The sequence below is a fragment of the Labeo rohita genome, chromosome 4 (assembly GCF_022985175.1).
Source record: "Labeo rohita strain BAU-BD-2019 chromosome 4, IGBB_LRoh.1.0, whole genome shotgun sequence".
Taxonomy (NCBI): Eukaryota; Metazoa; Chordata; class Actinopteri; order Cypriniformes; family Cyprinidae; genus Labeo; species Labeo rohita.
In genome coordinates, this window is record NC_066872.1 from 2,052,502 (window position 1) to 2,077,632 (window position 25,131).

Genomic DNA, 25,131 nt, shown 5'->3' on the forward strand with positions numbered 1-25,131 from the left:
CAACTTAGCATCCGATGACCCCTTTAACTGAAAACAGCATAGATCAAAATATCGATTGGGATTTTAAGAATCAATATTTGTTCATAAAAATGAGAATCTATTAAAATTGAGAAATTGATTTTGTTTTTTTTTGTTTGTTTTCTTTTCTTTTTAGTGTCCTCTGTTGTCACTGTGTGGTGTGGAACATGAAAAGTGACACACAGTCTTTGTTCATCTGTTTTCTTCTAAATAAACGCATAAGCCTATGACTCTGATGCTGTGGCACCCGTGATCAAAACAAGTAAATGGGTCAATATCAGTGCCTTTCACCCCCTTACAATAGTCAAAAATGTTGGTCTTAATTTACCATTCATCTTATGTCATGTAATAAATAGTAGACACTCAAGTAATATAGAAATATGTTAGCTCCCACACATTCTTTTTTGGATAATTATGAGCCATTATTTGAAGCATAAACCATAAAATATGTCCACCCTGTCATGGACATATACATTTCTGTTAAATACATTTTTCATTGAAATATTAAGGTGCAAATGATATTTTCTGAAAGGTATCATGTCCCTTTCCTAAACAGAATTATTTGTTTGCTTTCAAATGATAAATACATAAAAGTTTTATTATTTTATTTAACCATTTGTTTTTAAAGAAACTCATATAATTCACACATGTATTTTTTCTTATCTGAAGAAAACTGTCATATTTAGATGCAGTTATTTGTTTGCATGTTATTGCCCCCACACCTAGCTAATAAACACACTGGATTATATAGATATGATTAAATTATTAGTTTAAATATTATTTTAAAATATTAAGATGACAGAGTGGACACAAAGCAGAACACACAAATCATGACAAAATCTTAGAAATAATAACAATAATAATAATAATAATAATAATATGTAATATAAAATTACATTCTCAGTCTCATTGATATACTCATTGATATTTATTGATGTAGATAAAAACATACAAAAAAGTCATGTAACTTTTTTCTTTTAATTTTTAAGTGGGTGCTTTCATTTTAACAATAATCTGCCAAAGTGTCTGTCAAAAATGATCAAACCTAAGTCTGTATTCTAAAACGTTTAGGAATTTCAATTATTTGTTTACCCCCCTCTAATTTCAGTTCTGCTCTCAAAGTAAACTTTAAAGTTAAAGGGATAAAGCATATAACATGAATAATGTCCTGCCATTTTCTCAGCAGTTTCTGTGCACTCTTGTGATTTTAGACAAATCCGCACTGAACAGGACTTTTATTTTGGTCTTGATGTGTGACGTCATAAGATCGCACCGCGCTCCTGCATCAGTTGAGATTGGGCTGTAGAGAGGTTGGTGTTTTTAACCATTTAGAGCGTTTCAATAATGCAGACAGTTCAGGTGTATTCATAGACTGTAGCACTGTAATGCTTTATCTAGTTACGTTAATGGACGTTATTTTTATGAGTATAAGCGCTCCCGCACATGAGTAACAGAAAGATGCGTCTCATTTCACTCTTCAGTTTATTGTAAACACGAATTCAGTCACTGGCCGGTAGAAACGGAGCTTTTCGAAACTTCGAGTCAATTGAATCAAATGCTTCGCTAAATGATTCAGTGATTCGAATCAGCGCACGCTGACGACTCCTGCTGCTCAAAACACTGGAAATACAGCGACAACAACAAACACAAACATGTGTAATGATCAGCTGCAGAATGTGTAGTATTTAAATGTAATTAAATTCTTAAATACTTTTAAACAAAAAAAGTGAGTTTGAGTTTAAATCTCCTAAATGTAATAACTTTTTAATAATAATTAGGTGATTTAAGGCTAAGATTAACTACATTAACTCTGACTGACTGACTCCTTTAACATTGCTCTGACTGCTGATCTAGGGAGCTGATTGAAACACAAAGAGATTTTATGTGAATTTACTTTCTTTCTGTTCATTATTCTTATATCTTGAACACACAGATAAACTCAAGTGAGATCCACGTGACACACTGTTATAAATATGGCGTCTATTAAAGAGGAGAGTGAAGACGTGACAATTGATGAAGCATTCAGAGTCAAACAAGAAGATACTGAGGAGCAAGCAGGTTGGTTTGATTTTTAAAGCTGAAATCATGAACTCATTTGATCATTATTAAAATGTCCAACTTTACATAAATGATTAATGATATTTTTAAGAATGTCATATGAGTGTCATAAGCGGTCACTTGACCAAATATTAATGCTGCAGTCAAGTGCAGATCCTGTTGGACATTCGTTATTATGACATTATGACATGTATATAAACAAAACAACTTTGTTTTACATAAAACACTTTCACAACCTATGCAATGGGGACAGTGTTTTATTTTGTTGGGCAATACTAAGATTGTTTTTCTTGTTTCCCCTACTAAATAAAAATGCAGTGCAATGCAAAAATAAACATAAAAACATTGGCTGAGAAATAATTTTATGATAACAGTGTAGATACATTGCATGATAATGACTCACGAGTTCAGTATTTGCGCTAAATCTGCACAAATTTGGCTTAAATGAACTTACCCAAGAAATAAATGAGTGAACATTAATTTATGAAAAGTAACCCTCCAAACTGGTTAGTTATTTGACAGCGTTACTCACTACTAGTGATCGACCAATATTGATTTTTGTTTTTTTTATAACCGATACTGATTATTTGCATGTTTATGTGCTGATAACCGATATGAAGAACCGATATTTATTTACTGTTATAAAGTAAACAAATGACTAAGTGAAGTTCATAATTTACTTTGATTTTTCCTCCTTTCAGTCATCTTAAAAAAAGTGTTGAAAATTCATGTTAAATGTAATCTTCATATTACAACTATAAAAACATTTTATTTATAAAAGGCATCAGCTGCAACATTAATGAACAAAATAAATGTAGAATGTTTTCAAATGGAGGAAATAAAGGACAGGAGTCAAATCAACATGAAAACAACTTCACCAGACGAATGATGAGCACAGACAAGACAGAGAGAATTAAATTAAGCGCTTTTACTTCCAACATGCACTCATTCATGGCTGTATATTATTTAATCCAGGCAAATTTACATCTTTATTGGGACAGGACTTGACGGATTATTTTACATGACTCTGTGAGTTCGTCTCCAGGGCGATTGTAGGATTTTCATTTTAGGGGGGCTCATCCTCCAGTGAGGGTATAATAACAAAAAAATAAATAAATATACAAATACAATTGAAAATGTTTGACTAATAGGGGTGGTATACTAAATTTATTGCAATATTCCACTGTATTGTATAGATATGTATAACATTTGAGTACTGAATAAGCCAAATACAAGTCTTTTTGATCTCACACACACGTTTACTGTACAAACACAAAATTTTACTGTATGCACTTCCAGTACAACCCTTTTTCCTTAGCTGAAGTGTGCAAACCTCCTTGCCACATGCATTAGAAACTACTGAAAGTTAAATTTATAAATGAAAATGGCAACATGATCGTTTTATATGCATTTATATGTGCTTCATTTTCGCTGGAGGAAACAGCTGTGGTGTGATGAGGGGTGAACACAGCGAAATCGTAGGCTACAGTAGATGGGGAACTGATTGCTCCCCCATGATATTTTGTAAACTGTATTTAAACTGCACAGATGCAGATATTATAACAATCTATCAATAAACACATCTTATCCTTCGTTTTTTGCTTTACGTGTTATGGCCCCCCCTAAAAATGGCCCAGCAATGCCCATGTTCGTATCTATTTCTTATTGCAAAGCTGCATAAACATATTCAGGCATTTATGTAACACATTTGTGGCCCTGGACCACAAAACCAGTCATAAGAGTCAATTTTTCAAAATTGAGATTAATACACCATCTGAACGCTGAAAAAATAAGCTTTCCATTGATGTATGGTTTAAATCTAAATATTGATAAAATCGCCTTTAAAGTTGTATTAAGTTCATATCAATGCATATTACTAATCAGAAATTACGTTTTTATATATTTAAAGTAGGAAATTTACAAAATATCTTCATGGAACGGGATCTTTACTTAATTTCCTAATGATTTTTGGCATAAAATAATAATCTATAATTTTGACCCATACAGTGTATTTTTGGCTATTGCTACAAATATACCCCAGTGACTTAAGACTGTTTTTGTGGTCCAGGGTCACATTTAATATGTGCATTAATGGCTTTACGTTAAATAAAGTTGACTAATAACAGCTAAGCAAGTGTTTTACCTGTATACTCTGTTGATGTTGTCTCGTCTAACCTCAGTTGCGCTCCAATATGACAATCCTGCCCGCAATTCTCAAAACACGTTTACTGGTGAATCCGATATGACAAAACCGATAACCGATTATGGTAAAATGCTTAAATATCGGGAAATAAATATATCGGTCGATCTTTACTCGTCACAGTTGATTTTTACCCGGCATTCATTTCAAATCCTGTTTTATGTTCAAATGTGTTGATGTCTGTTGCTTTGCTATTAAGCAACTGATAACTTGTATTTGTCTTTTTTGCCTCAGATCTGAAGGCCCTTAATGGATTACTGAATAAAATCAAAGAGGAAGAACAATACTTGAATCGTGTTTTCAAAACTGAAGAAAAATCTTATAGTTGTTCAGAGACTAAAACAGTTTCCATACAGGAAATGGCTCCAAAGACAGAAAATATAAGTTGTTTCACCTGCCAAGAGTGTGGAAAGAGTTTCACGTATAAAGTAAGCCTTAACAGGCACATGAGAATTCATACGGGAGAGAAACCTTACTCATGCCACAGTGTGAAAAGAGTTTCACTAATAAAGGAGGCCTTAACAGACACATGAGAATACACACTGGAGAAAGGCCTTACACCTGCCGTCAGTGTGGGAAGGGTTTTCATCAACATGGAAACCTTAAAGTCCACATGAGAATTCATACAGGAGAAAAGCGTTTTGCCTGCCAACAGTGTGGGAAAAGATTCCAACGAAAACTAAACCTTGGATACCACATGACCGTTCACACTGGAGAAAGGCCTTACACCTGCCAGCAGTGTGGAAAAAGTTTCACCCGAAAAGGAAGCCTTGATTTCCACATGAGATTGTATCATTCTGAAAAGAATACATCACAATCATATCAGGAGTCACATTGAAAAGAAAGCCTCCCAATGCCCACAGCGTGGGAAGATTTTCAGTCAAAAAGGACGCTTTGAAGAGCACATAAGAACTCACACTGGAGAGAAACCTTTTACCTGCCAACAATGTGGAAGTAGTTTCCGCCAAAAAGGAAGCCTGAACAGGCACATGAGAACTCACATTGGAGAGAAGTCATTTGTATGTGGTCAGTGTGGAATGAGCTTTAAAAATGAAGCAGCTCATGAACACCACATGCAGATTCATACGAGAGAACTGCTGTGTGTTATCAGTGTGGAAGACGTTTCACAGACAGGAAACACCTGAGGAATCATGGAGAGAAGCCTTAGATGTGCCATCACTGTAGAAAAAGGCTTGAGGTTTACCTGTGACTGATCCACTTACAGCACAATTCTTTTTTGTTGCTTGATAAAATACTTGAGCAGCAGATACAGTGAACACCCAGACTGACAACCAGATGAAGATGTAAATATGTACTGGGGATTTTCCTTTAAAGAACAAAATAAAAGTGGTGAGAAAACAGCATTGTAGTGTTGGAGTGGATCTCTGCAGTGGATGGGTTATTTCAGTTGTGGCAGGAGAAAAGCCAGATTTAATCAATAGGGTAAATTAGAGTGAGACAGCGAGTCCAAAAGCATTGATGGGAGTGAATAATTCTTTGGTGATCTACTGACGATACTTAAATTAAAGAACACAACAGCTCATTTCCATAATGATAAACACAATCTACCAAGAGCAGTGCAGATTATAAACAATGTTTCTAGGATATTCTAATGTCTTTTTGTTTCTCCAAAATAATGATTCACCATGACAACAGCACACGACAAAATACGTAACTTTAGTTCTTAATCACTGTTATAATATGAGAGGCAAAAAACTACAAATTATTTGACTAATATTCATTTTCATGGTATTCCACAGCAAAAAAAAGGGGGAAAGACAAAAAGAAAAAAGAATGAAGTATAAAAACACAATTCAATCAGTGTAAAGCTTTAAGCATAAAATGTTCATGGTTGTAGGCTACATGACTTTACAAACATTTGACACATTAAATATCATTCAGTGTCTATTTCAATGTTTTTTCCACACAGTCTAACAGGCTTTTCACATAATTAAATATTCTCTAATCCAACCTTTTACATTTCTTAATTAGAGTAATGAAATTAACAAGTGACTTGTACTCAGTTGACAGCAATAATGCAGATTCTCGCAAAATGGGAGGAAAACCTGCAACTGCAAAACTGACAGATGAAGAGGATTTGGTCAAGTATTGGAAGTTTCATTAATACAGACAGATTAGGAGTATTTATAGCTTTAAAAGCTATGTAAATGACTTAAGTATGCTGACTGTAACACTGTAACACTGCTTTATCTAGTTACATTAATGGAAGGTGTTTTTATGAGTAACAAAAAAAGATGCATATCATTTCACTCTAAATGGTGAGTCAGTTTATTGTAATCACAAATTCAGTCACTGGCCAGTAGAATCAGAGCTTTTCGAAACTCCGAGTCAATTGAATCAAATGCTTCGCTAAGTGATTCAGTGATTCGAATCAGCGCACGCTGACAGCTCCTGCTGCTCAAAACACAATCGAAGAATATCTCCGATTGAGTGATTGAGGTGTTGTGTTGCTGGATGTAATAATGAACATAGTGGTCGTCATTTACTCCCGACATCTGAGCCGCTGAAGATGCAGTAGATTATGTTTGTTTGTGAAGGGAATGCGCCTCCAGATCTACATAAATGCGTTTATGTTCGCATGAATCATTCATGATCCAGCTTCACTTACAGCAGAAGTGAGTATAAGGGTTTTTTATGAACCCTTGCGATCGCCTTTCCTAATAATGTGCTAGTTAGCAAGTAATGTGGCTAAAGTAAACAGGCTCGTCACTCCACAGAGAGAAGAGAGGGGCGGGGCGAGCAGAGCTCATTTGCATTTAAAGGAACAATTCTTCAGAATGAGATGATTTTTGCAGAGCTCATTTTGACAAGGTAAAAAGGGTGTTGTTTTACACAACCATTGAGAATTTTTAATCAAAGTATATTATAGACTTTTCATTAAGACCCTAAAGAATCATATCAACTTGTGGAAAATGGTAATCCGATGACCCCTTTAATAAACAGGGCAAATTAGAGTGAGACAGCAAGTCCAAAAGCATTGATGGCAGTGGAGAGTTCTCATGATCTACTGGCAATGCTCTAATTATGAACACAGCAGCTCATTTCCATAATGATGAACACAATCTACCAAGAGTAGTACAGATTATAAGTAATGTTTCTTGGATATTCTGATAATGTCTTTCTGTTCCTCCGAAATAATGATTCACCATGACAAAAAGATGTCTGCATACTTCAGGATTTGGTCCATTTTAAAATCCAACAGGGAAAAGAATAACTGTTGCTTTTGTATTTGTAGGAAATAAAGATGACCAAAATAAACTGTGAATAGTTTGTGTTTATTTAACAGCTGTGGTGGTGGTTGCGGCACCTCTGTATCTTTTCTTCTTTTTCCTGTGCTGTTTACAGTCTTCTCATGTTGTGAGCATATGCATATTTCTTGATGCAGATCGATCTAAAAAAAATACAAAAACCTCATGTAACTTGTTTTTAGGTCTGTCAAAAGTGACCAATCTTTGTCTGTATTGTGAAACATTCAGGAATTTCAGTAATTTATTGTTTTTCCCCTTTAATTTCACATTTGATTTCAAAGTACACTTTAAAGTTAATGGGATAAAGCATAAAACATGAACAATCTTCTGCAATCTTCTCTGCAATTTCTGTGCACTCTTGTGATTTGAAACAAATCCGCACCGAACAGGACTTTTATTCTGGTATTGATGTGTGACGTCATAAGACCGCAGCGCGCTTCGGCATCAGTTGAGATTGGGCTGTAGAGAGGTTGGTGTTTTGAGCGTATAAAGCGTTTCAACAATGCAGACAGTTCAGGCATTTTATAGTTTTTAAAAACGATCAAAATGACGTAATTATGTTGACTGTAACACTGTAATGCTTTATCAAGTTACATCAGTGGAAGGTGTTTTTATGAGTAATAGAAAAGACGCGTCTAGTTTCACTCTAAATGGTGAATCAGTTTATTGTAAACACGAATTCAGTCACTGGCAGGTAGAAACGGAGCTTTTCGAAACTCCGAGTCAATTGAATCAAATGCTTCGCTAAATGATTCAGTGATTCAAATCAGCGCACGCTGACGACTCCTGCTGCTCAAAACACTGGAAATGCAGCGAGAACAACAAACACAAACATGTAATGATCAGCTGCAGATGTTTTCAAGAATGTGTAATATTTAAATATAATTCAGTTCGATATAATAAAAAAGTTAGTTTGTACATTTTTTCCCCCATTCTCCTAAATTGAATGGCTTTTTTAATAATAATTAGGTGATTTAAGGTTGTTTTCTAAGATTAACTACATTAACTCTGACTGAGTGACTCCCTCGCCAGTGCTCTGACTGCTCAACTAGGAAGCTGATTAAAACACAGAGATTTAGTTTGAGTTTATTTTCTTTCTGTTCATTAATCTCATCTTTTACACACAGATAAACTCAACTGAGATCCATGTGACATTGATATAAAGATGGCGTTTATTAAAGAGGAGAGTGAAGACGTGAAAATTGAAGAAGCATTTAGAGTCAAACAAGAAGATACTGATGAACAAACAGGTTGGTTTTTATTCACAAAATTAAACTCACTCTTTGATGCTTATTAAATTGTCCAGCTTCGCTGAAATGATGAATATTTTTAAGAATGTCATATGAGTGTCGTAAGAGATCACATAACCAGACAAATATTCATGCTGCTTTTAAGTGCAGGTCCTTCATAAAAGTTGAGCGTGTATTATTATGACATCACAAATTAACATAAACAAAATAATTATTTCCTGTTACAGTAACACAATGGGGGAAAAGGTTTTTAAATGTTTTTTTTTTTTTTCAGTTTTGTTGAGGCAATACTAAGTAGATTGGTCTTGTTTCCCCTACTAAATACAAATGCAGTGCAATGCAAAAACAAAACAAAAACATTGGCTGAGAAATCATTTTATGATAACAGTGTAAATACACTGCAAACAACAGTTACAAACCTCAAAGGCTGTTAGACAAGTCAATTAAAATGTTAAAAAATAAACTTAAAAAATTATATTCCTGCTGTCGACTCTGTGCTTAAAAGGTTAGTTCACTCAAAAATGAAAATCAGCCCATGTTTTACTCACCCTCAAGCCATCCTGGGTGTATATGACTTTCTTCTTTCAGATGAATACATTTGGAGTTAAATTAAAAACTGTCCTGGTTCTTCCAAGCTTTATAATGGCAGTGAATGGGTGCTTTTTGTCAACAGTCCAAAAGAAATCAAATGAAGTGTATCTGTCCATTATAAAATGTACCTCACATGGCTCCAGGGGGTGAATAAAGGCCTCCTGTAGTGAATCGATGTGGTTTTGTAACAAAAATATATTTAATATAATTTTTGTAACTTCCGTTAACTATCATACGCGTTTACAATTAAACACCGCTCCTGCAGATTACGTATGCGCTGCGCATGCATCCGTAATTAGTGACGAACATGGAAGCACAGAGGAGAGACAGCAAAACAAAACGCTGGTCACAAATTAGAAAATGAAGATTTGTAAAGAAAAATGTCAGAGGATTTTCATATAAGCCAAGAGCAGACTGGTCTTCTTTGCTTCCTTTGCTCCTGTAAACAAACGTTGGTTCTCACAAGACTGGCATACTCACACCGGCACATGCGCTACACATGTCGTACATCATCCAGCCGGATCAGCTTCAGCATGCATCAGTTACCGGAAGTTACAGAACTGTTTATAAGTTTTACATTTTGTTGTTTGTTACAAAAACACATTGACCCGCTAAAGGTGTGTGAGGTACGTTTTGTTATTTATGCGCTTTATTAGACTTCTTTTGGATTGTTGACAAAAATCACCCATTCACTGCCATTATAAAGCTTGGAAGAGCCAGGACGTTTTTTAATGTAACTCTGATTGCATTACTCTTAGGATGGCTTGACTGTGAGTAAAACCTGGGCTAATTTTCATTTTTGGGTGAACTAACACTTTAATATTTAATCAAACAACAAAAGATGAAGAAAATATCTTGCTGCTCTCGACTAAAGGACTTTTGTAGCTTTAATAAGAAACAAAGCAAGATTAAATTGAACTTTTTTACCCATCAGCCAATTTGGCTACTAAATTTTTAAGTTACTGGCCATTCAAAACTTAGCCAAAAAGAAAAATAGAACGTGTCATCAGTTTACTGTCAGGGATTTGTCGTGTCGCGCCACATCCAGTGTGGACAGCTCACTGATTATAATGGGTTCTTGTAGCATATCAGAGCGAATCAGACCAGCGATTCATTGAGCGAGCCGTATGACATCAACTCTGCAATGGATACTAATATCCAAAATATAGTGAAAACACTAATTTATTAGCACGGTAACAAGGTCGGCAGTTTAAGACATTAATTTATAAGCACAAAACAAGATACTTCTCTTTTCAGTATAAACAAGAATTTACTGGATAAACCTATGACTTATAAAGTAATCTAACACATAGACACGCATTCACACAAGTTGCAGGAAGAGAGAAAATAAGGAAAGAATGAGTTTAGAAGAGTGAAAATATGAAATCCCAAGTTTATGCAATTGCTTAGACCTGAACAACCATCAATCACTTAATTAACCCTCGCATTGAGTTTCTCAATGAGGTTATTAAACTTTATATTAAATGCATCAGTTCAGCTAGAATCTGGAGGTTGTGCTTGCATTGCCTTTGTGTTAAGGGATTCCCTTTGATGACGTCGTTGCAGAAAGGGGGTTTCCCAAGGTTGTTGATTGGCTGGAAGTTCGTGGTCATCCGAAAGTCTTGGGCGTTGGCTGGAGGATGGAGTCGTTTAAGCTGGTTGAAGTTTTGAGGCGGGCACAAAGTCTGAGACACAGCTTAGTGGCAAAACTTAACTTAGAACATGAAACTCTCAACGGAAAGAAAAGATTAAAGTAAAAGAAAGAAATGTGACTGTCTCCTCATGTTTTCGTTTCAGAGGAGTGCCTGGCATGCAAGCCAGGAAGCGAACACAAAAAAGCAGCAGCAAAAATTGGTTAAGACCAATAGCTAAAAGCAACATTTTATGGTGTCCTGTGGTTTTAAACTTAGCTTTGGACACATCCCAAAATGGTGTCTTGACCAATTAGATGTTGTCCTAATTCGGGATATTGCTATGTTTCTCCTCCCAAAACATAAATCAGCACGTTATCTTATCAGTCACATGGTCCGAATTTTCCCGCTTTTGCAGAGTATAATTTGGCCATGATTTCTATAACGTGAATATAATACATTTTACAAAGGATTGATCGGTGGAAAAGTTCAAAGCAGGAATTTTCAAACTCATACATACCAAACACGAATATAAACCCTTAAGCTATTCAATAGTTATTCAAAGGACACACACAATGAGTGATTGGAACATAATAGACAAATGTGTGGGTAACATACATAGCAGGGAGTTATGCGATGGTCTGATGGTGCATATTTAGATAAAAAGGACAGTCTCTCTGTCATTCTCTGAACTAAGGGCATGTTCTGAGGACCGAAAGAATCTTGAAGGAATTTCAGTTTGGTTCTTGTCTTGAGTGGGGGGAGCACCAACAAAGTCTCTAATAAAGATTTTCCTCATGTGATGGTCCTGATGTGCTGCATCTTTGACCATTAATCTTGGTTTTCTTGCCCCAAAATTGACAATCTCCTTCCCGAGTTGGGATTATCGATAATTGTGTTCTTTTGTGTTAATGTCGCAAGTTATTCAAAGCTGTAAAGCAGTTGGTTAGGCTTACTTTAGCCTGGTTGGTGCCAGGGTACCATGGACAGATTTATGACGTGGTCTGGTTAGTCTGGGCCTTTTTGTGGAATTTGGCTTTGGTTTTAACAATGTTCTGATCGGATCTTCAATTTGTCTGATTCGCTCCGATATCCTACACATATAAATGCACCAAAATTAAGCTTAAAAGGACATAAATGGACATAATATCAGTCCATTGCATAACTCCCTATCCTGTATGTAACCCAAACATTTTGTGTATGTATTTTGAATAGCTAATGAATAAGTCAAGTCAAGTCGAGCTCTATTGTCATTCTGCTACACGTGTGGACATATAGAAGAACGAGATGTCATGTCTCACAGGACCACGGTGCTACATACTAGTTGAGCATAATATAAACATACAACAGTATACGAATAAGAAAAGCAATTACAGACTTATACAACAGTTAACCATTTGACTATACATATACTATAAATACTATAACTATAATAAATAGTTGACTACACGTACAAAACTGAGACAACAAAAACTTAGTTTATAGGTTTATATTCATGTTGGGTATGGTTGAGTTAGAAAAAGTTAGTCGTGGGCTGACGACTGGAAGAATGATGTTCAATATAAGTTTCTCAAGGCATTTTGCTTTTATTAAAGTGAGTGCTACTGGCCTGTAGTGATTTAGTTCAGAAGGACGGGGCCTCTTGGGAGCAGGGATGATAGTAGCTGTTTTCCAGAGCATGGGGACAGTTGCTCTCAGCAGTGACTCTTTGAAGAGTGAAAAGACAAGAGGTCAGGTGAAAGCTCCAGGGCACAGTTCTTAAGCAGCCTTCCAGTAATCCCATCCGGTCCAGGGGGCCTTACCAGTTTTACACCTCCTGAGCTGCTGGTAAACGTCTTCCACTGTGAAGGGGGGTGCGTGTGACTGCTCTGGTGTGGGAAGACTTCACACTCACTGGTGAAGTTCAGGTTGTCAAATCTGGTGTAGAATTTATTCAAATCTTCAATAAATGAGTGAGAATCAGTAAATGTAGGTACTTTACTAATCAGGTCTTCCAAATACCCAACCTTCCAGACCGAATACCACTTTATTCTTCAATTTCTGGAAGGTAGCGGGTGCATTTCACAAACCGAAACTCATAACGGAGTACAAATATAACCCTGATGGAGTAATGAACAGTGAACAGTTAAAAGTAATTAATTATATGTTGCAATCAAACTTACAGCACAATTTAGTAGTGCTGTATGTTGTTTCAGGGTTGGCCTCATATGAGGTCCTCTGAGGGGTTGGCATCATCTCTTCTAAGGTCTTCTGGATGTCAATCTAATGACAGAATAGAGGAACAAAAGGGAACATAATTAGCATAGCTAATTCAAACCAAGCAAAATAATTTGTTCAACCCAACTTAAAGATTAATAATGTGCACTTGATCAGATATAACTGCAGTACAAGTTTATGAGATGCATTATTTGAATGCTTGGCTAAAATGATGAGTCTTTAATCTAGATTTAAACAGAGAGAGTGTGTCTGAACCCCAAACGTTATCAGGAAGGCTGTTCCAGAGTTTGGGATCCAAATGTGAAAAAGCTCTACCTCCTTTAGTGGACTTTGCTCTCCTAGGAACTACCAACAGTCCAGAGTTTTGCGACCTTAGGTAGTGTGATGGATTGTAGCGTGGTAAAAGACTAGTTAGGTACACAGGAGCTAAACCGTTAAGGGCCTTATAGTTAAGGAATCATATTTTGTAACTGATGTGGAACCTAATAGCCAGTGCAGAGACTGTAAAATTGGGGCAATATGAACATATTTTCTGGACCTGGTTGGGACTTATTTGGAGTTAACTAAAGATGTAGGACAACCACCTAGTAGTGCATTACAGTAGTCCAGTCTGGAGGTCATGAATGCATGAATTAGCTTTTCTGCATCAGAAACACATAACATATTTCGTAGCTTGGCAATGTTTCTAACATGGAAGAATGCTGTTTTTGTAACATGAGAAATATGATTTTCAAAAGACAAGTTGCTGTCTAATATAACACCCAGATTTTTTTGACTGTAGAGGAAGTAACGGTACATTTGTCTAGTTGCAAATTGTAATCCAAGAGATTCTGTGAACTGTCTTTTGGTCCTTTTTCATACCATTTTCTTCTGGTCTTGCTTAACTTGTGGTAAGTAGAATCTGGTTTCTTTACTAATAAACATGGAGAAGCCCAACTGGAACACAAAGGAACAGCTAACCCATTCTCAAGCATATACTGTACTTCAGACTCCAGGACTTGCCGCTTACTGATAGGAACCAAGGAACAAGGAACAGATTCAGTGTTTGCTATACATAATTTACGAAAAGTAACACACCAAATTGGCTAGTGATTTGACAGCGTTACCCACCACAGCTATTTTTACCTGATGTTTATTTCAAACCTTTTTTTATGTTTAAATGTTTTGATGTCTGTTGCTTTGCCATTAAGCGGGGGTTAACTTTTATTTGTCTTTTTTGCCTTAGACCTGACGGCACTGAAAGAAGAGAACGAAGTACTGAATGAAATCAAAGAGGAAGATCAATCCATGAATCATGATTTCAAAACTGAAGAAAAATCTTATAGTTGTTCAGAGACTGAAACAACTTCAATACAGGAAATGGCTCCAAAGACAGGAAATATAAGTTGTTTCACCTGCCAAGAGTGTGGAAAGAGTTTCACTTATAAAGGAAGCTTTAACAGACACATGAGGATTCATACAGAAGAGAAACCTTACACCTGCCAACAGTGCGGGTTGGGATTTCATCAACATGGAAACCTTAAAGTCCACATGAGAATTCATACAGGAGAAAGCCCTTTCACCTGCCAACAGTGTGGAAAAAGCTTCAAACGAAAAAAAAACCTTGATTACCACATGATAGTTCACACTGGAGAAAGGCCTTACACCTGTCAGCACTGTGGAAAAAGTTTCGGCCGAAAAGGAAACCTTCGTTGCCACATAAAAGTACACAATGAAGAGAAACCCTACACATGCCCTCAGTGTGGAAAGAGTTTTGATCTAAAAAGAAAATATGAAGACCACATCAGTAATCACAGTAAAGAGAAAGCCTACCAATGCCCACAGTGTGAAAAGAGTTTCATTCAAAAAGGAAACTTTAAAGACCACATAAGAACTCACACTGGAGAAAAACCTTTTACCTGCCAACAATGTGGAAATAGTTTCCGCCAAAAAGGAAGCCTGAACAGGCACATGAGAACTCACATTAGAGAGAAGTCATTTGTATGTGATCATTGTGGAATGAGCTTTAATAAAGAAGTAGCCCTTAAACACCACATGAAGATTCATACAAGAGAACAGCTGAATGTTATCAGTGATGTTTCAAAGACAGGAAACACCTGAGGAATCATGAAGAGAAGCCTTAGATGTGCCATCACTATGGAAAGGTTTGAGGTTTACCTGTGACTGATCCACTTACAGCACAATTCTTTTTTGTTGCTTGATAAAATACTTGAGCAGCAGATACAGTGAACACCCAGAGTGACATTTAGATGAAGATGTAAATATGTACTGGGGATTTTCCTTTCAAGAACAAAATAAAAGTGGTGAGAAAACGGCATTGTAGTGTTGGAGTGGATCTCTGCAGTGGATGGGTTATTTCAGTTGTGGCAGGAGAAAAGCCAGATTTAATCAATAGGGTAAATTAGAGTGAGACAGCGAGTCCAAAAGCATTGATGGGAGTGAATAATTCTTTGGTGATCTACTGACGATACTTAAATTAAAGAACACAACAGCTCATTTCCATAATGATGAACACAATCTACCAAGAGCAGTGCAGATTATAAGTAATGTTTCTTGGATATTCTAATGTCTTTCTGTTTCTCCAAAATAATGATTCACCATGACAACAGCACACAACAAAAAGATGTCTGCATACTTCAGAGTCAACATGTAACTTTAATTCTTAATCACTGTTATAATATGAGAGGGCAAAAAAACCTAAATTATTAAACTAATATTCATTTTCATGGTATTCCACAGCAAAAAAAAAAAAAGGGGGAAAGACAAAAAGGAAAAATAATTAAGTGTACAAACAATTCAATCAATGTAAAGTTTTAAGCATAAAAGCTTCATGGACATATAAACATTTCACATATTAAATATCATTGTGTCTATTTCAATGCACAGCAGCTTTTTCCACATATTCTGACATGCTTTTCACATAATTAAATTTTCTTTAATCCAACCTGTTACATTTCTTAGTTAGAGTAATGAAATTAACAGCTGACTTGTACTCAGTTGACAGCAATAAGGCAGATTGTCACACAATGGAGGGGAACCTGCACCAACAAAACTGACAGATGAAGAGGATTTGGTCAAGTATTGGAAGAAATTTAAAAGGGAAAAGAATAACTGTTGCTTTTGTATTTTTAGGAAAGATGACCAAAATAAACGGAATAGTTTGTGTTGAATAGTTTGTGTTTATTTACCAGCTGTGGTGGTGGTTACGGCACCTCTGTATCTTTTCTTCTTCATCCTGTGCTGTTTACTATCTTCTCATGTTGTGAGAAAATATGCATATTTATTGATGTAGATAAAAACATACAAAAACTTTATGTAACTTGTTTTTTTTCTTTTAAGTAGGTGCTTTCATTTGAACAATAATCTGCCAAAGTGTCTGTCAAAAGTGACCAAACTTTGTCTGTATTGTGAAACATTCAGGAATTTCAATGACTTAATTGTTTTCCCCCTCTTAATTTCACGTCCGCTCTCAAAGTGCACTTTAAATTTGAAGGGAACAGCATAAAACATGAACAGTGTTCTGCAATTTTTGTGATTTTAGACAAAGCCACATTGAACAGGACTTTTATTTTGGTATTGGTGTGTGACGTCATAACACCGCGCCGCACTCCTGCATCAGTTGAGATTGGGCTGTAGAGAGGTTGGTGTTTTGAGTATTTAAAGTATTTAAAAATTATACAGACAGTTCAGGCATTTTATAGTTTTTAAAAGCGATCAAAATGACGTAAGTATGCTGACTGCAACACTGTAATGCTTTATCAAGTTACATCAATGGAAGGTGTTTGTATGAGTAACAGAAAAGACGCGTCTCATTTCACTCTAAATTGTAAATCAGTTTATTGTAAACACGAATTCAGTCACTGGCCGGTAGAAACAGAGCTTTTCGAAACTCCGAGTCAATTGAATCAAATGCTTCGCAAGATGATTCAGTGATTCAAATCAGCGCACGCGGACGACTCCTGCTGCTCAAAACACTGTAAATGCAGCGAGAACAACAAACACAAACATGTAATGATCAACTGTAACAAATCAGCTGCAAATGCTTTCAAAAAAAGTGTAATATTTAAATATAATTGGCAAATTTCCAAATTCTACTAAATTGAATTGCTTTTTTAATAATAATTAGGCTGTTATCTAAGATTAACTACATTAACTCTGACTGAGTCCCTCACCAGTGCTCTGACTGCTAAAGTAGGAAGTTGATTGATATACACACAGATTTAGTTTAAATGTATTTTTCTTTCTGTTCATTATTCTCATCTTAAACACACAGATAAACTCAAGTGAGATCCATGTGACACTATTATAAAGATGGCATTTATTAAAGAGGAGAGTGAAGACATGAAAATTGAAGAAGCTTTCAGAGTCAAACATGAAGATACTGAGGAACAAGCAGGTTGGTTTTCATTCTCAAAGCTGAACTCACACATTTGATCTTTATTAAAATGTCCCGCTGTACAGAAATAATAAATAATATTTATGAAGAATGTCATATGAGTGTCGTAAGATCCCGTTGAGCAATCGTTATGACATAATGTCACATTAACATAAAACAATGTTGTGTTACAATAACTCTATCGCATCCTGTCTGAGAACAATTAAATGGGGGGAAATAGTTCTTTGCATTCTATATTTTGTTGGGGCAATAGCAAGAAGATTGTTATTTTTATTGCCCCTGCTGATTAAAGCTACAGTGCAATGCAAAAACAAAACAAAAGAAAAACATTGGCTGAGAAATCATTTTATGATAACAGTGTAAATACATTGCAAACAACAGTTATAAACCTCAAGGCTGTTAGACAAATCAAATAAAATGTTTAAAATAACATTTTTAAAACAAAATTAACATTTTAGCAGCACATGTGTGGGATCTTCTTCAGATTAAATTGATCAGTCATCAGGTACTGTACTGTACTGTAAATGTACTGATACACAGTAAAATTATTTTAAGTTTTATATTAATCTAATTGAAATTAGCAGCAGTAAGCAGTGTTCGCATAAACACCAAAATAATAACTTCAACATTAAATGTGGTTGGCCACGATAGCCTTGCAGGCAGCGCGCCAACATACAGCGCCATTGTGCTATGGCATTAAACAACGCTAAACATGGCACCATGTGGCCGTACGGTCAAATTGGTGACTCAAGATTCACTCATTCATATGTAATGAAAGAGTAAGTTTGTGGTTTGTGAATTTGTGAACAGAATGTCCATTTCTAAATGATGTTAGAAAAGTATTTTATTTAGAAAACATATTAATGGACAGATTTCTCTTGGAAATTTTAGATTGTTTTTTTTTTATGGTGTTAAATTGAAAAAAGATACTACTATTACTACTACTATTATTACTAGAGGTGTAAGAAAATATCGATACACATATCACGATATTTTGTTTGGTGATACTGTACTGATTCTCAAAAACGCGATATTGATATATTAAAAAAATGCTTTATTTTGAGTTTATATGCCGACCGCTAGATTGCAGTCTTCTCTTATCTCTGAACTTAAACAGTGACAGGAAATACTAGCATAAAGGCAGGCCACTAATGTTCTTTGTCAGTAATGAAGAAAGAAAGAAGAATTCATGCTCCCGCCTCAATGTACAAAGCTGAAGTGTGGCATCATTATGGTTTTTGTGGTAACTTCCACCTCGGGACCGCGCCACAGTCTTGGCAATTCCACATGGAACATAAATACAAACTGAAGAACTTGTGGAATCCAAAACTTGTAAAATTCTCAGAACAAAAAGCTTCTGAGAATATTCAATACCTGTATTTATTGTATTGTTTTACTATTAAATTTACACAAAATGTTATGACATTGTCCCCAGGTTTCACAGACAAAGCTTAAAGCCTAGATAAAATGTAAGTCTGACCTGTTTCATTTGAAAAAAAATCTTGCACTGATTGATCTTAAAACAAAGTTATGACTACTTAGTGAGTTATACTCAGATCATGTACTTGTTTAACAACGGATGGTCTCAGTTCAGTCTGCTTTAAGAGTAGTGTTCACATATGGGCTAAAAATCCAGTGAATGCTCGATTAAACCAAGTGTGAAACATACAATTACTTTTAACAACATTTATTTATAATCGTGTTATTTAATTTTACCCATTTGACAGATAATTCTGCACATAACTAAATTTTGCACTTGACTGCGTTGACATATGTCACAATGCAGCACTTGGTGATTATTATTTACATAAACCCTTGTCAGTTATGTGTTAAGTGAATGTAAAGAGTTGAGAGTGAAAATACATGTGTAACAGTAAATTAGATCCGTGCGGCTCTTAAAAAGTTACATTCCTGCTGCCGACTGTGTGCTTAAAGGGTTAGTTCACTCAAAAATGAAAATCAGCCCATGTTTTACTCACCCTCAAGCTATCCTGGGTGTAGCCTATATGACTTTCTTCTTTCAGACGAATACAATTAAAATTAAAAATTGTTCTGGCTCCTCAAAGCTTTATAACGGCAGTGAATGGGTGCTTTTTCTCAACATTCCAAAAAAATTTTGATATAAGCCAAGAGGAGACTGTTTTCCTTGCTTCCTTTGCTCCTGTAAACAAATGTTGGTTCTCACCAGACTAGCATGTTCACACTGGCACATGCGCTACACATATGTCGTACATCATCCACCCAGAACAGTGTACGACAGTTACAGAGCGGTTTTTAAGTTTCACTTTATTCAAAAAAAACCTTTTGATTCACTACAGGACGCATTTAATCACCCCCTGGGGCCGTGTGAAGCGCGTTTTATTATGGATGCGCTTTATTTAACTTCTTTTGGACTGTTGACAAAAATCACCCATTCACTGCCATTATGAAGCTTTGGAAGAGCCAGGACATTTTTTAATACAACTTTGACTGGATTCATCTGAAAGAAGTCATATACTCTTAGGATGGCTTGAGGGTGAGTAAAACATGGGTTAATTTTCATTTTTGGGTGAACTAACTCTTTAATATTAATCAAACAACAAAAGACAAAGAAAATATCTCGCTGGTCTTGACTGAAGGACTGTTTAGCAAGTTTAAATGTAACTTCTTCACCCATTAGCCAATTTGGCTACTAAATTTTTAAGTTACTGGCCATTCATCACTTTTACTAGCCAAAAAAATAAAAAGTAGAACGATTTGTTGTGTCGCGCCACATCCAGTGTGGACAGCTCACTGATTATAATGGGTTCTTGTAGCATATCAGAGCAAATCAGACAAATTATGATCAGAACATTGTTGAAATCTAGTTCCACAAAGAGGCCCAACACAACATGGATGATTGTGAATCAGGTCCAAATCAAAATCGTTAGTAGAGACTTTGTTGGGTGGGCAAAGACCAGACTGAGATTCCTTCTATACCATTTTGACCTTTTTGTTCCTCGCAGAACACCCTTATGTTCACAGAATGACACAGACTCTTTTACATATAAATGCACCAAAATTAACCTTAAAAGGACATATAAGTGAATATCAGTCCATTGCATAACTCCCTATCATGTATGTATGTATGTATTTTGAATAGCTAATGAATAGTTTATAGGTTTATATTCATGTTGGGTATGTTTGAGTTCGAAAATTCATGCTTAAAACGTTTCTATCAGAGCAGGAAAATTTGACCCATGTGACTGATAAGATAACATGTTGATTTATATATTGGGTGGAGAAACATAGCAACATCCCAAACCAAGACCATGTCTAATTGGTCAGCAGCCCAGTTTAAAAACTTAAGACACCATAAAATTTTGCTTTTTGCGTTGATTTTAGCCATTGCTTTTTGCGTTAGCTCTTAGCCATGCTTTTTGCAATCACTTTTGCCGCTGGTTTTGGCATTCTTTGAGCGCTCCCTGGCTTGCATGCCAGCTGCTCCTCTAAAAAAAAAAAAAAAAACATGAGGAGATCTTCATACTTCTGTTTTTTCTTTAGTATCTTTATTTCTTTCCATTAAGAGTTTAGCATTCTAAGTGAAGTTTTATCGCAAGCCTTGTTCCCAGATGTCTGTGGCCTCCTAAAACTTCAACTAGCGTACACTGTAAAAAAATAAAAAACACAATTTGTTGAGTTAGCTTAAAATAATTTGTTACCCTGCTGCCTTAAAATTTTAAGTTCAGTCAACTAAAACAAGTTTAGTCAACTTAAAGTGTTTTATTATATTTGAGATATTTGAGTTGAATCAACTTAAAATTTTAAGGCAGCTGGGTTACTTAGCAAACACAAATATCTAAGTTGTCACTTAGTATAATTTAACATTTCAAGCTTATAAACTTACTTAAACTGATCTTAAAATTTTAAGGCAGCCAGGTTACAAATTATTTTAAGTTGACTCAACAAATTGTTTTTTACAGTGTACATAACTCTGCACCATCATCTAGCCAACACCCAAGTAATCACATCAAACAACCACAAACTTTCAGCTGAATTGACCTGTTTCCCTTACATTCTATTGTACTGAATGTAAGGCTAGGGTTAACCTAACCTAACCTAACCTAACCTAACCTTAACTCTAACCCCTATCTATACCCCTGTCGCATCTACCTGTATTTTGAATGGCTTATCCATCCTAGGGGCAGCTAAAACAGGAGCAGTAGTTGGCAATAGTTTGTCAACATTGTCAAAAGCTTGCTGACATTTTTCTCTCCAAAAAACTTGACAGAATTTTTAAGTATGTCAGTCAACAGTTGAAAAATTAGGCCAAAACCCCCCATTAATACCCCACCATACCCAAAAAGTGCATTAACTCCTCCTTTGTTGAAGGTGGAGAAAACTTTGTATGGCCAAAAATTTTGGCTTGAATAGGAAACAGCACACCTTGGCCCACTTCTTTGCCCAAATATCTTTTGCCAGGTTAACAGTAAGACACGCCTCCACTACCCGCACCAACAGAGCACGAAGACGTACCAAATCTTGCTCCCAGGTGTCACTAAACACAATCACATCATCCAAATACAACGCACAACCTTCCAAACCGAACACCACTTTGGTCATCAATCTCTGGAAGGTAGCGGGTGCATTTCACAAACCGAAACTCATAACGGAGTACATGTATAACCCTGATGTAGTAATAAATTAATTTATTTCTTGAGCTCGATGAGTTGATGGCATTTGCCAGTATCCCTTTAAGAGATCCAATTTGCTCACAAAGTGCGCTGCACCCACTTGATCTACACAGTCCTCCATTTGAGGTAGAGGAAAAGTGTCAGGTTTAGTAATAGCATTTAACTCCAAACGTTGAACGTTTTCAGGAAGGCTATTACAGAGTTTGGGAGCCAAATGTGAAAAAGCTCTACCTCCTTTAGCAGACTTTGCTATCCTAGGAACTACCAACAGTCCAGAGTTTTGCGACCTTAGGGAGCGTGATGGATTGTAGCGTGGTAGAAGACTAGTTAGGTACGCAAGAGCTAAACCATTAAGGGCCTTATAGGTAAGAAGTAATATTTTGTAATTGATGCGGAACCTAATAGGTAGCCAGTGCAGAGACTGTAAAATTGGCGCAATATGATCATATTCTCTTGACCTGGTTGGGACTTAACTGGAGTTCATTGAAGATGGAGGACAACCACCTAGTAGTGCATTACAATAGTCCAGTCTAGAGGTCATGAATGCATAAACTAGCTTTTTTGCATCAGAAACACATAACATATTTTGTAGCTTGGCAATGTTTCTAAGATGGAAGAATGCTGTTTTTGTAACATGAGAAATATGATTTTCAAAAGACAAGTTGCTGTCTAATATAACACCCAGATTTTTTTTGTCTGTAGTATTTGTCTTTATTTGTTTTGTTTTTTTTTTTTTGGTTTTTTTACTTTAGACCTGACGGTACTGGAAGAAGAGAATGAAGTACTGAATAAAATCAAAGAGGAAGATCAATACATAAATCATGATGTTAAAACTGAAGAAAAATCTTATAGTTGTTCAGAGATTGAAACAACTTCCATACAGGAAAAGGCTCCAAAGACAGGAAATATAAGTTATTTCACCTGCCAAGAGTGTGGAAAGAGTTTCACTCATAAAGGAAGCTTTAACAGGCACATGAGGATTCATACAGGAGAGAAACCTTACACCTGCCAACAGTGTGGAAAGGGATTTCATCAACATGGAAACCTTAAAGTCCACATGAGAATTCATACAGGAGAAAGCCCTTTCACCTGCCAACAGTGTGGAAAAAGATTCAAACGAAAAGTAAACCTTGATTACCACATGATAGTTCACACTGGAGAAAGGCCTTACACCTGCCAGCAGTGTGGAAAAAGTTTCGGCCGAAAAGGACACCTTCGTTACCACATAAAAGTACACAATGGCGGGAGACCCTACAAATGTCCTCAGTGTGGAAAGAGTTTCAGCCAAAAAGAAAAATATGAATACCACATAAGATATCACAGTGCAGAGAAACCCTACACATGCCCCCAGTGTGGAAATTGTTTTATTCTAAAAAGAAAATATGAAGACCACATCAGAAATCACATTAAAAAGAAACCCTATCAATGCCCACAGTGTGGAAAGAGTTTCATTCAAAAAGGACACTTTAAAGACCACATAAGAACTCACACTGGAGAAAAACCTTTTACCTGCCAACAATGTGGAAATAGTTTCCGCCAAAAAGGAAGCCTGAACAGACACATGAGAACTCACATTGGCGAGAAGTCATTTGTATGTGGTCAGTGTGGAATGAGTTTCAAAAATGAAGCAGCCCATGAACACCACATGCAGATTCATACGAGAGAACTGCTGTGTGTTATCAGTGTGGAAGATGTTTCACAGACAGGAAACACACGAGGAATCATGGAGAGAAGCCTTACATGTGCTTGAGGTTTACCTAAGTGACTGATCCACTTACAGCACTTTTTTGCTTGGATATTCTGATAATGTCTTTTTGTTCTCTGTGTTCCTCCTCCTACAGCAACTATTGCAAACACAAAATAGATGAATTTTGGAGGCATTAAATAAGGCATTGTCTATTTACACTAAGTGCAAATGGCCTGCCTTGTTGGCAGAGGCTGTTTACTCCAACTCTGCCCACCAATGTGTGAGTGGGCTAGTCAACACTACAAGACGTCTATAAAGTGTCAGCTCTAGTGGTGCAGAGAATAAAGAGGGTGTTCTATTTTTTACGATACAAATAGACCTGGGTTCGAATCTGCCTGCTGGAAAAAAAAAATTCTCCCTTTTCAAATCTCACATGTGACCCTGGACCACAAAACCAGTCATAAGGGTCCATTTGTCAAAATTGAGATTTCTACATCATCTGAAAGCTGAATAAATAAGCTTTCCTTTGATGTATGGTTTCTTAGGACAGGACAATATTTGGCCGAGGTACAACTATTTGAATATATGGAATCTGAGGGTGCAAAAAAATGTAAATATTGAGAAAATCGCCTTTAAAGTTGTCCAAATGAAGTTCTTAGCAATGCATATTACTAATCAAAAATTAAGTTTTGATATATTTACAGTAGGAGTTTTACTAAATATCTTCATGGAACATGATCTTTACTTAATTTCTTAATTTATTTATTTTTTGCCATAAAAGAAAAATCCATAATTTTGACCCATACAGTGTATTTTTGACTATTGCTACAAATATACCCCAGCGACCTGAGACTGGTTTTGTGGTCCAGGGTCACATATCATATAGGAAAAGCATTTATTTTCAATAAAAATGAAGGGAATAATTGAAAAGTTGAAAATAAAGTATCAGTTAGAGTTATGGTAGGTCCAACTGAGTTTTTTTTTTTCACAGGCTTTTCACTGCTTTATTTATTTACCACCAGATCATGCAATTTCGACACACTGAAAGCTTTGACTCTTTTCCCGAAAGAGTCAGAGAAAAGTTTCAGTGCTTCACAAGGGTTCATTTGCCCATCACTACTGTCAGCTGTATGTGTCATGTCCCGCTTGTTTACTTTAAACT

General features: G+C 36.0%; 1 protein-coding gene across 8 annotated transcripts; it reads left to right on the plus strand.

Moving 5' to 3' along the window:
* The first annotated feature begins 1,228 nt into the window (after positions 1 to 1,228).
* Positions 1,229 to 24,920, plus strand: LOC127163664 (gastrula zinc finger protein XlCGF8.2DB-like). Of its 8 annotated transcripts, none has more exons than XR_007827518.1 (3): positions 1,229 to 1,328; positions 1,952 to 2,076; positions 4,511 to 5,634. XR_007827518.1 is itself a non-coding variant. In XM_051106971.1 (3 exons), exons 2-3 carry the CDS (start codon positions 17,546 to 17,548, stop codon positions 24,030 to 24,032), a joined length of 1,083 nt encoding a protein of 360 aa, XP_050962928.1. In that variant the 5' UTR covers positions 1,298 to 1,328; positions 17,508 to 17,545; the 3' UTR covers positions 24,033 to 24,920. The 8 variants fall into 8 exon arrangements, 7 of the variants coding, with proteins under 7 accessions (XP_050962928.1, XP_050962932.1, XP_050962931.1 ...); XM_051106971.1 differs by lacking the exons at positions 1,952 to 2,076; positions 4,511 to 5,634 and adding exons at positions 17,508 to 17,630; positions 23,035 to 24,920 and having other exon boundaries at positions 1,298 to 1,328; XM_051106975.1 differs by lacking the exons at positions 1,952 to 2,076; positions 4,511 to 5,634 and adding exons at positions 8,673 to 8,795; positions 14,460 to 15,551 and having other exon boundaries at positions 1,307 to 1,328.
* The last annotated feature ends 211 nt before the right edge of the window (positions 24,921 to 25,131 follow it).

Excerpts from the sequence above, each read along its gene's own strand:
- LOC127163664 (XM_051106971.1), top strand. The coding sequence starts at position 17,546 with ATGGCATTTATTAAAGAGGAGAGTGAAGACATGAAAATTGAAGAAGCT. Across the intron at positions 17,631-23,034 it reads AGATACTGAGGAACAAGCAG|ACCTGACGGTACTGGAAGAA; the intron begins GTTGGTTTTCAT and ends TTTTTACTTTAG.